The sequence below is a fragment of the Chionomys nivalis genome, chromosome 4 (genome assembly GCF_950005125.1).
Source record: "Chionomys nivalis chromosome 4, mChiNiv1.1, whole genome shotgun sequence".
Taxonomy (NCBI): Eukaryota; Metazoa; Chordata; class Mammalia; order Rodentia; family Cricetidae; genus Chionomys; species Chionomys nivalis.
The window spans coordinates 62,604,123-62,616,837 of NC_080089.1; the positions used below are offsets into that span (position 1 = coordinate 62,604,123).

The 12,715-nt window shown below is 37.4% G+C and overlaps 1 protein-coding gene across 1 annotated transcript in view; it reads right to left on the reverse strand.

Annotated features, from left to right (window-relative positions):
- Positions 1 to 357: 357 nt before the first annotated feature.
- Positions 358 to 12,715, reverse strand: part of Iqch (IQ motif containing H) — a 124,086-nt gene continuing 111,728 nt past the window's right edge. The window contains exon 12 of the mRNA XM_057767644.1: positions 358 to 441. Within this exon, the coding sequence (XP_057623627.1) occupies positions 358 to 441 (84 nt within the window). The remainder of the gene's footprint in view (positions 442 to 12,715) is intronic.

The window sequence follows — 12,715 nt, forward strand, 5'->3', positions numbered from 1 at the left end:
ATAAATTAGTTACAGTCTTGATTTTGGTTCCATTGTGACGTTTCAGCTTCACCTCCAACATCAGAGAGCTCTGTTGTCATATGAGCCTGGCTCTCAAAATGGCAGGGAGTTAAAGCAAGTCTACTATATTTCAAAGAAAAAGTTTCAAACTATTAAATTTAACTAACGGGTTCAATGGGAACCTTACAAAATTGACCCTGCTCATTTTAAAATGTGTACTGCTTACAAGAATTAAAAAAAAGATGGTTTAGCACTTGTTTACAATACAGCATGAGGTATTTTCAGCCCTTGTATAGAAATTAACCAGGATCGTTAGTTAATTAACACCTCACCTTAAAATTGGTCTCGCCTTGCATATTAGGTGCTGATATTTCTTGATGGATGATGAAGAGATTGCGAGCAAAGGTCATGAGGACCCCCTGGAGATCCACACCGATTGTTCTGTTAATGATATCCAAACAAATGAGTTTACCAGCGATTCTCCTCACATGCTTACAAACAATCTCCCTCTCATCTGTACGCTGCTGATGGAATTTAATGAGTATTTTCAATCTCACAAGGTGGCAATCTTCAGGGAGATATGAAAGATGAGACTCCATTTTAACTTGTCAACAGAAAGGATTTGTGTAATAAATATTTTTTATTAATCAACTTAGCAGAATATAGCAATAGGCTCAGTCATTTCTAGTAAAAGGCTACTACTAAACTAGGACAGCAGTGCTGGTTTTGAAAAGCATCATTGCTGAGTGTCATTCGTGTCAAACAATTTTCTTATCTGTAGAGACATTTGCATCTCTGGTTTCCAGAGGCTTGTCTGAGTTTCATTTTCAATTTTATGTGAACAAGTATTTTCTGCTACTTAAGAGTAACTCGTGTTCAAAGACACGTCTCCATTCATGAACAGCTACTGTTACTCTCTACCATTTATACTGTATCCAGAGAACATGTCAAATGAGTAGATTATTAACATGAAAAAATCCAGGAAACTTTCTATTTTTGTTAAAACCTTATCAAAGGGAAAAGCAAAAAATGTTAGGTATAGGGTTGGTGTTATTATTATTTTAGATAAGGTCACATTATGTAGTTCTGGATGAACTAGAACTCACAGAGCTCTGCCTGCCATGTACTGGATTAAAGGCAAGATGTCTGGCATGAGTGGATTAATTTTGAATAAGCATCACTTCTTAAGGGAGATAACACTAAAGAGAAGGGAGATGCCCCTTAAGTCAGCTGCAAGAATAAAGACAAAACTGATGACTTCTACAAAGCTTCCTGGTTCCTAAAAATGGAATTCAGTTTTTGTTCATTTGTTTTTTGTTTGGTGCCTTTTTTTTTTTTTGTCTTACCACTGGCTAACTTTGTGGAAGCTACTTAACTCTGAGTCTTCATTTCCTTTTTCTACAGTGAATGACTTGGACTAAATCAGTGAGTCTGAGCTTTTTGAGTTACATTCCCCAAATCCAAGGACAAGCCCACCCCTTCAATGGACAACCATTAGGATCTCTGACTAAGTAAATGAATAAGCTGCTGCTGGTGCTGCACGCCTTTAATTCTAGCCCTTGGGAGGCCCTAGCCTTCTCTAGTTCATGACTGCAGTAAGGGATGAGGAAATGAGGACATAACACCATAGTCGGAAAGGCAGTAGAACTTAAGTCCATTTCAGTGGTGCCCTTTCTGTAGAATGTGTGAGTAGCAATGACTTCCTAGGAAGTACACTGATGGGACCATTTCTGCTGCTGAAGCTGGGACGTGGGTGAAGGTGTAGGGACAGGTGGGTAGTTCCACTTGGTTACCAGTATGATTATTTTTTTCTGTGGGCCTCAGTATCAAATCTACCTTGCTGATAGGTCAGCTTGATGACTGGGGGCTTGTTCATGAAAGTCCCATATAGCTCTTAAATTCTGTAGTGGTTTTCTTCTTGTCTGGTACTTGTAGCCTAGGGACCCACCTGCATAAATCTTCCTGTGTCCCATATGCTAGAGCTTTGCCTAGGCCCTATTAATACTTCCCTATGACACTCTGTCAGTTTTGGGACACAGATCCTGCTCCTGTCATTGAGCCCCACTACTTGCTGACAAGCTTTCTTCATGCGAGCTCCCTACTGATAAGCATTTCCCGAAGTGTAATTTTTTAAAGATCCTATGGTCAGGTTCCCTCTTCATGACTTTAAGGTTGTCTGTCTACTCTTTGCAGTTGAAATTTTGCTAGTGGTGTGAGTTTGTTGCTGCAGATAACCTGCTCCTATTCACCTGAGTCATAGATCTGGATTTGGCTCCCCTGCCTGGCTCCTCTACCTCATTCCATGTGCATGACGGTTTATCTAGTTGCAGCCCTAGGGCAGCTTGTCCTTAGTAGTTCATCTTTTATGCCAACTGGTGGGCAGTAAGAGTCCACATATCTGTATTTTGATTTCTAATTCTTGTAATGAACACATGCTTTCACTGGAGTTCCTGAGCTTAAAAATGTACTTGGAACTTGCATCTTTCCCCTCTAATTAGACTCCTGGAAAATACTTAATTTTTTATTAGATTGCCAACACTAAATCCAGTTGGCTGATTTGTTCGCCTAGTCCCAGTTGCTTTTGTTGCCTTTTGCTTTGGTCTTGCTACTGCCCTAGCATCACAATGGCACATCTGTAGAGTGTAGACATCTAGGCTAGGAGCTCAGGGCAAGGAGGGAGCTGGAGGGATAGGATATCACTGGGAAGTAGAAGGGAGTTCCTTTCTTACTCCCTGTTATTCTTTTTATGTAAATACCTGGACAGATTAAATGAACACATGTTTGTGTAGATGTTACAGATAGAGGTCTCATTTCTGGTGTCACAGCAGTAGGTTAAACTGTAGCCACATTCTAGCTCCAAAGGGGAAGAAACAGCACATCCATGGATGTAAAAGCAACAATTGGGGTGAATGACTATCATCAGCACTCTGCTCAGCATACATATTCCCTGAGAAGACTGCATCTGAACCAAACTGACGCCAGCCCTGGAAGAGCATCTGCCCAGGTCACCAGAGAACTTTTCTAACCATCCCAGACTGACATCTAGCTCTTCACAATTGGGCCATCTGAGCCGGCCCCTATCAATAATATTTGAGCCTTGTATGTGTATGAGTTTATGTTAAGCATAGACTCCTACCTGATAATTAGAATAACTATATTTAGGAGCCTGACACTTTGTGCTGGAAAATCGAAATAAAACATGATAAATCAGCATGCTGATTAAAACTTAAGAGAAGTACCAATCTTGTTTGTGTTATAGACATTTTTTAGCTTATTACATATCATAGACATACTTTTACTTACAACATGCCCAATTTGTATCTCTTCAGAGGTTCATATAATATAAAAACAGTTCCTTGTCTGTCCTATAAGGTTTCAGTGAGAAGAAAACAAACAGCATATTTATATAGGAAGCAAAGACAATATAATCTACCTTGGGCAATAAGACTGACCAGAATTGAAGTCTAGAGCTACCTTCAAGTACCATTTAAGGGGCTTGTCTCCAGAACAGGGAGGCAGTATGCTCTAGGGTAGTGCTTTTATTTAGTATGTTCTTTACAACACATTGATCAGAATCATCTATTGCACCTGTTAAGATGATCTTCATGGGCATCATCCAAATTTAGAATCCTTGGGCTTTGCCTTTTAATTCCTTCTTAGGTGATTATTATATCAAAAATTAGAACCACTGTTATAAGAACAGTCCATAAAAAAAAAAAGAAAAAGAGGTTGTGTTCGAAAAAGAATTTGAGGGTGAGGGAGATAGCTCAAGTGGTTTAGTTAAGATCGTTATAAGCATGAGAATGAGAGCTTGGTACCAAGAAATCACATATTATAAAAGCTGGTTGAAGGAGCACACATGGCCTTAGCCGTGGGAGATGAAAACAAGTCATCCCTGGGACTTGCTGGCCAGCCAGCCTAGCCTAATTGGTGAGTTCCAGTTTAGTGAGACACTGGGGAATGACAGGCAAGGTTGTCCCTCTGACCTTCACATGCATATACTCACAAATGTACATGTAACTGTATGTACATACTTGAACATGTACACACATATATACAAACAAAAGAATTTGAGTTTCAGTGGGAAATCACATGTATACCTTATGGCATAGATTTCATATGACATTTTCTAGCTCTGTAAGTGATGGCTCTAAATACTATTTTTGCTGATTTGAAGAATGGTCCCCTTAGGTTATATGTTTGAATGCTTGGTTCCAAGTTGGCAGACCTATTTTGGGAAGAATTAGGAGGTGTGGCCTTGTTGGAGGAGTATGTTACTAGGGATGGGATTTGAGGTTTTAAAAGCCCACATCAGGCCAAGATACACACCTCCCCTCCATCTCTTCCTCCTTCAATCCCTCCTTCTCTCTCCCCCTTCACTGCTCTCCCCCACCTCCGCCCCAACCTCCTGCTTGTGGATCAGATATAAGCTTTCAGCTACTGCTTCTAGCACCATGCCTGCTCACTGCCATGTTCCCCACCACAGTGGGTCATGAACTCACCCTCAAATTGTAAGCAAGCCACCAATTAAATGTTTTCTTTTGTAAGTGTAGCCTTGGACATGAGTTCTCTTCATAGCAATAGAACAGTAACTAAGACAGAAGTTGCTACCAGGGAGTGATGTGTTGCTGTGACAGACCAGATCATGTGAGTTGTTGAAAGAATGTGGACTTTGGGACTTAGGAAAATGGTTGAATGCTATAAATAGGGATTTACAGCTTTCTTAATAAGAACTTGGAAGACAGTAGTGGTGAGAGCAATGTAAAACTTCCAGCTTAAGATGTTTCAGGAGAGAACAATATTAGCACCTAGGCTAGAGACCATTCTTGTGATGTTTTGGTAAAGAACATCACTTTTTTTCCTACCCTTGTCAAAAAAAAATGTTGGAGGCTAAACTGAAGAGATTTGGATTAATATCACTGGCAGAGGACATTTCAAGATATTCTAATATTCACTGTGTCATCTGGTTATTAGTGATTACTCTTATGCAGATCTACAATGAAAAAGAGCAAACGGGGTGAAAAGAAATACAAACTGTGCCATTTGAAGAGAAAAAGAACACTAGGAAATTTAATGTTAGAACCCTGGTTTGTGCTGGAAGAGATGAGAAGAAATGGAATAAAGGGAGTGGTGCCCTCAGGGCAAGACCTCACCTAGCTAAGCTTCCAATTTAAGAAAAGGAAATGCCTAAGGAATCTTCTCCTAAGCAAAAGGAAGTTTATATAACAAAGGGAAGTATCAACAGATCAACTCTTATGCCAGTGTAATTCAAGGAAGGGGCCAAGTTTTATCCCAAACAAGCAGATAACTTGGCAGCATCAGTCTCATAGTTCGGTTCTGTTTTTAGAGTCAAGAAGGATATAGGAGTAGAGGGGATGTAAAATCTTCCTCCAAGGCTAAGGAAAGCCACCGAGGCAAAGTGTTGTGGCAGAGGAGTCTCTGGGTAGAGGCCCAAGAGGCCATCCCATGAAACTGAGAAAGTGAAGCTAGCTAGGCTTGAGTTGGAGACTCCAAGATATTGAAGATGCCAGAGCCACGGGGTGTCTGTTGAGGAGAATTGCAAACTAGGAGTAGAATAAGCCAATGAGAGAAATGTATTTTCAACAAAGCTGGAAGGAGTGGGAGATCCAAAGAGCCTTTTAATCCCTTTGACATTCAACACAGAACTACAAGATTTGGAATTTGTCCTTCTGGTTTTCAGTCTTGTTTTGGTTCAGTATTTCCTCCCTATGCTCCCTTTTTTTTCTTTTGTAATGATAATATATATTTTGTGCCATCATATGATGTAAGTATATAATTTGCTTTTCGATTTTATAAGGGGATAATTTGATTTTATAAGAGGGTGCCTTGAGTCTCAGAAAGAACTTTGAACTTTAAACTTAAGACTGTTAAAGACTTTGGGGGCTCTGGAAGTTGGACTAAATGGATTTTGTATTATGATATGGCTGTAAGCTTATGGGGTCCAGAGAGTGGAATGTGATGGTTTGAATGAAACTGCCTTCTATAAGCTGACAAGTTCGAACACTTGGTTTCAGTTGGTAGAATTGTTTTGGGAAGGATTAGGAGTGTGGTTTGTTGGAGGTATGTCACAGGGGTGGGCTTTAAGATTTCAAAAGCCCATACCAGGCCCGGTCTCTTTGTCTTTCTGTCCAGTTTGTGGATCAGATATAAGCTCTCAGCTAGCTACTGCTTTTACCACCATGTCTGCTTGTCCACTGCCATGTTCCCCACCATGATAGTCATGGACTCATCCTCTGAAACTGTAAGCAAACCCACAATTAAATGCTTTCTTCTATAAGTTGCCTTGGTTATGACATCTCCTCACAGAGATAGAACAGTAACTAAGACAAATTTAGTTTAAATTAAAGTTTGGTTTTTGAAGACTTCAGCATTCAAAAGTTTAGAGCAGAACTTGAGGGATAGATGGCTCAGTGGTTAAGAGTGCATACTGCTCTTGCAGGAAACCTTGGTTCTGTAACTAGCATTTACTTCAGTCAGCTATTAACTGTCTATAACTCCAGTTCCAGGGGACCTAAAGGCCATCCTCTGGCCTGTGAGGGCACCTACACTGGGAATATACCCCCCAACACAAACCAAGGACATACCCATATATAGACACAAACACAAATACACAAAATTACTGCACACACGGGAACATGTCCAAATATACACAGACACACATGCACATAATTAGAAGTAAATCTAAGGACCTATCTTAGCTCTTGCCTACCAGCTCTCTCAGCCTTCTTTTCTAGCCCATCCTCATTCCTTTCTGTCATCCACTGGCCTGTCACAGAAACACTCTCTACCAAGGATTACACAGTGTAGCCACTATATTTTTCTTGGATCAAGAGATGGCAACAATAACCAAAGAATAGAACATCCACCCAACAAGACCAGATATAGGCATCAAGAAACGCCTTAAACATCATAACTCCAGATGCAAAAACACAAACATGAACAACCAAGACAATATGCCTCCTCCAAAAGTCTTTAACCCCACCACAGTACACCCAAGAAATGCAATATTGCTGAAGAATAAGACAAGGACTTCAAGATAGCAATTATAAATATATTCAAGGACTTCAAAGAGAATGTGAATAAATCCCTTAATGAAGTCTGTGAAAACATAAACAGTTAAATGAAATAAAACAGAGAAATAGAATCATTAAAGAAAACCCAAACTGTAATAAAACTAGAAGTGAAAATTGTAGAATGTCAAACAAAAAGCTCAGAGGTAAGCCTCGCCAACAGATTACAAGACATAGAAGAATCCAAGATATTGAAAGCAAGGTAAAAGAAATGGATATCGCTCTGTCAAAAAAAGGTTAAACTTAAAAAATAATCCAGGCACAAGGCATCCAGGAAATCTGGGACACTATGAAATAACAAAAATCTATGAATAATAAGGATAGAGGAAGGAGAAGAAATCCAGCTCAAAGGCATTGAAAATATTTTTAACAATATCACAGAAAATTTCACTAGTCTAGAGAAGGAGTTACCTATTAAGGTAAAAGAAGTATACAGAACACCAAAATGACAGGACCAGAAAAGAGATTCTCCACAATACATAATTATCAAAACACTAAATGTAGCTTCAAGGAAAAAAGACCAAGGTAACATGTAAAGGCAGGCCCATTAGATAGCATCTTACTTCTTAGTGGAGACTCTGACCACCAGAATGCTTGTACAGACATTCTACAAACTAGAAGAAAAACCACAGATGTCAGCCCATACTACTATTCCCTGAAAAAATGTCAATCACAGTTGATGGAGAAAGAAAAGAATTCCACAATAAAACCAAATTTTAACAGTTTTTAATCTACCAATCCAGCTCTACAGAAAGAAGTAGAAGGAAACCTTCAGTTTGAAGAGGTTAACTACACTCAAGAAGACACAATGAATAAATATAATCCCAGAACCGTAATCCAAAAGAAAGGGGGAAAACAAAATAACAGGAATGAATAAAAACTGTTCACTGAGAACTCTCAATATCAGTGGTCTCAATTCCCCCAATAAAATGACACAGAGTAACATATAGGATTAGAAAAAGGATCTTTCTGCTGTATTCAGAAAATATACCTCATCATCAAGGATAGACATTACCTCAGGATAAAAAGATGGAAAAAGCCATTCCAAGCAAACAGGCTCAAGAAGCAAGCAACTGTAGCCATTTTAATATCTGACAAAATAGTCTTCAAACAAAAACTAATCAGAAAATATTGGAAATGATACTACATACTTATCAATACTACATACTCATCAAAGGAAAAGTCTACCAATAGGATATTGTAATTCTAAACATTTATGTACCAAACACAAGGGCACCCAAGTTCATAAAACAAACACTACTACAGCTGAAACCACATATTGACCCTCACACAGTTATAGTGGATGACTTCAGTGACTCACTCTCACCAATAGACCTGTCATTTAGGCAAAAACTAAACAAATGCTAGAGCTCAATAACATCATAAGTCAAATAGGTCTAGCAAATATATTCAGATATTTCTGCCCAATCACAAAAGAATATACCTTTTTCTTAGCTGCTCTTGGAACTTTCTCCAAAATTGACCACATCCTTGCACACAAAGTAAATCTAAATAGATGTAAGAAAATTGAGATAATACCACCCGATCTGATCACCACGGATGAGAGCTGGATAACAACAGCAACAGAAACAAAGTATACAAACTTATGGAAACTGAACTTATTACCGAGTGAAAAATTAGTCAAGACAGAAATCAATAGGGAAATTAAAAACTTTTTAGAATTAAATGAAAATGAAAATACAACATACCCAACCTATATGACACAATGAATGTAGTTCTATGAATTCATAGCACTAAATTTCTACATCAAAAATTGGAGAGATCTCATATTAGTAACTTAGAGACACACCTGAAAGATATAGAACAGCAAGAAGAAATAACACCCCAAAAGAATAGATATCAATAAATAATCAAAGTCAGGGCTGAAATCAATGAAATAGAAACAAACATAAAAGCAATATAAAGAATCAATGAAACAAATAGTTGGGTCTTTGAGAAAATCAACAAGATTGACAGACCTTTACCAAAATTAACTAAAACACAGAATATGCAAATTAATAAGTTAGAGATGAAAGGGGGACATTACTACAGACACTGAGTAAATTCTGAGAATCATGAAAATATACTTTAAAAATCTATATTCACCAAACTGGAAAACTTAATCAGTGACTGTCGTGAGTCAAGATTAAATTAAGATAAAATAAGCAAGAGTTGAAGGGGAGGGGAGAAGCAGGGAGAGGAGCAGAGAAAAATGTAGAGCTCAATAAAATCAATTTAAAAAAGATCAAATAAGCAATTTAAACATCTCCATTACCCCCAGTGAAATAGAAAACAGCAATTAAAGTTTCACAAACAAAAAGCCAAGGCCAGATAGATTTAGTGCAGAATTCTACCAAACCTTCAAAGAATTATTATCAACAGCCCTTAAATTATTTTACAAAATAGAAGGTACCTTTCCTAATTCTTCTTCCTTTTTTTTTTTTTTTGAGACAAAGTTTCTCTGTGTAGGCCTGACTATCCTGGAATTCACTCTTAGACCAGACTAGCCTTGAATTCAGAGATCCACCTGCCTCTGACTCCAGAATACTAGGACTAAAGGTGTCCGAAACCATCCCTGGCTCTCCTAATTCTGCTTATGAGCCCACTCTGATACGAAATTACCCTGATACCAAAACCATACAAAGATCCAACAATAAAATTATAGACCAATATCTCCTACAAATATAAATGCAAAAATTCTGAATAAAATACTTTCAAACCAAATCCAAGAACACATAAACAAACAAACAAACAAACTGCCTACCATGATCAAGTTGGCTTTGTTCCAGAGATGCAAGAATGGTTCAACATACATAAATTAATAAACATGATCAACTACATAAACAGACTGAAAGATGAAATCCACATGATTATCTCATTAGATCCAGAAAAGGCCTTTGACAAAATTTAACATCTCTTCATTATAAAAGTCCTGGAGAGACCTGGGATACAAGGCAATTTGCAGTAACCCTACAGCCAACATCAACTTATGCAGAGAGAAACTTGAAGAATTTCCAGATCCGAGCAAGACAAGGAAAGATGTTCACTTTCTCCATACTTATTCAATATAGTACTCGGAGGGTTAGCTAGAATAATAAGACAAGTGAAGAAGTTCAAGTTCCTATACAAATAGGAAAAAAAGTCAAACTTTATTTGTAGATGATATATATATATATGTATATGTATATATATATGTATATGTATTTTGGTTTTTTCGAGACTCCAGATGATATATTTTTTATACATAAAAGACTCTAAAATCTTCACCAGGAAACTTCTACATCTGATAAACACTTTCAGCAAAGTATCAGGGCATAAAATAAACACACAAAAATCAATAGCCTTCCAATATATAAATGATAGACTGAGAAAGAAACCAGCAAAACTACCTTTCACAAAAGCCTAAAAATAAAAACAAAAACAAAATAAAACAAAACAAAAACTTGGGATAACTCTAACCTAGCAAGTGAAAAGTCTTGTGTAATAAAATCTTTAAGACATTAAAGAAAGAAATTGAAAAAGACACCAGGAGATGGGATATCTCCCATGCTCATGGCTATATACAATTAATATAGTGAAAATAAATATCCTACTAATAACAATCTAAAGATTCAACATATAAAAATTACAACACAATTCTTCACAGAAATTGAAAAAACATATTCATATGGAAATTTAAAAAAAACCACAATAGCTAAAAAACAATCCTGAATAATAAAAGAACAGCTGGAGGTATTGCCATCCCAGACATCATTTGTTTATGCTGTGGAACTTTTGTTTAATGATGCAAAGATATGTTGTATCCTTTTATATTGCATTTGTTTAGCACTGTGCAGCTGTGTTACTGTGCCTGTCTAAAACACCTGATGGGATAATAAAGAGCTGAATGACCAATAGCAAGGCAATAGAAAGAATAGGCAGGGCTAGCAGACAGAGAGTATAAATAGAAGGAGAAAAAGAGAGAAAAGAAGGGAAATTAAGGAATGAGATAAAAAGGGGCCAGACAGAGTAAGAATGAAAATAAGATTACAGAAATAAGAAAAAGTAAAAGCCCAGAGGAAAAAAGTAGATAGAATAATTTAAGTTGAGACAAGTTGGCTAGAAACAAGCTAAGCTAAGGCCCCAGGCATTTATAAGTAATAATAAGCCTCCTTGTGTGTGATTTATTTGGGAGCTGAGTGGCAGGCCCCCAAAGGGTAAAGAGCAAAAAGAGTGACAAACAACCAACAGCACACCCCTCCTGAAGTAACGCTGCATGCCATACTGTAGGAGAGAGGTAATCATCAGTATCTCCCAGTTACAATCCCTGTGAACTATAGCAGTGAGATACCCACAAGATACACTGATGCAATAATGGCACAGATGTCAAGGGTGTAAATCAACTGTTACTTTCTCATTCCATTCCATGAAATGGAACCTCTATCTGATTCTACTAAAGTGACCAAGAACCTGAGTCTAGATGGGTCACAGGCCTAGGGGACAACCTACCACTATTATTCCACTAAAGGAATACAGCAATAAAATGACTCCTGATGACATAGTGCCACATCTACAGAACTGTGCCTCACTGAGCCATTATCAGAGAAGCTTCTTCTTGCAGTAAATGGGAACTAAACATAGAGACCTACAAATGGGCAATATATGGAGTGAGAAACTCAATCCTAAATGTGTCTTTATCAAAGCCCTCTCCTCAAGGCTCAGGGAACTATGTGGAAGAGGAGGGATAAAGATTACTAGCCAGAGGTGATGGATGGCACCATGCACATATGAACTCAGAGACAGTGACAGTAAGCACAAGGCATATACAGGTTCATGTCAGACAGGGTCCCAGGCAAGTTGACATGGACTCCTACCTCTAACCAAGAAGGTATCTGCAGCTGATAGCAGCTGGTAAAGAAAAAAAAATCAGTTTTTTTTAAAGGAATGAGATTGGTGTTTTAACCACATCTTGGGTGGGGCAGGCCCCATTCACAGGATCAACATAAAATGAACTCAGTGGTATTTTTACATATTTTTTGTCTTATTTTGCTTTGTTTAGGCATTTTTTGTCTTATCAGTCTTTTGCTTATCTATTTTGCTTTTCATTTTTGTGGGGGTTTTGGTAGTTTTTTAAAAGTGTATTTATTGCTTTTTTATTTTGTTTTTGTCTTTTGTTTTAAAGGGAGAGAGAAAACGAACATAAGGTTGGGTAGGAAGGTGGGTAGGATCTGGGAGGAGTTAGGAAAGGGAAAAATTATCATCAAAATATGTTGTATGAAAAATTGTTCTCACAAGAAACTAAATAAATTTTAAAAATATTTAGTGCAAACATGAAAATGTCTCGATAGTTTTATGCTATATTGAGATAAAATATTTTTTAATATATTGGATTATCAGAGTATTAAAATTAATCTTGACTACTTTTTCACATTTAAAAATTGTTCTTAGACCAATGTGAATGGTCTCTGTGACTCACATTATATTTTTGCATGACAGTGCTCTTCTAGGACTCTATTATTAACATGATTATAGCAAATCACTTCAGATAACCAGTTTTCCCTTCCAAGTTTTTTTTTTTTTTTTTTTTTTTTTTTTTTTTTTTTTTTTGGTTTTTCGAGACAGGGTTTCTCTGTGGCTTTGGAGCC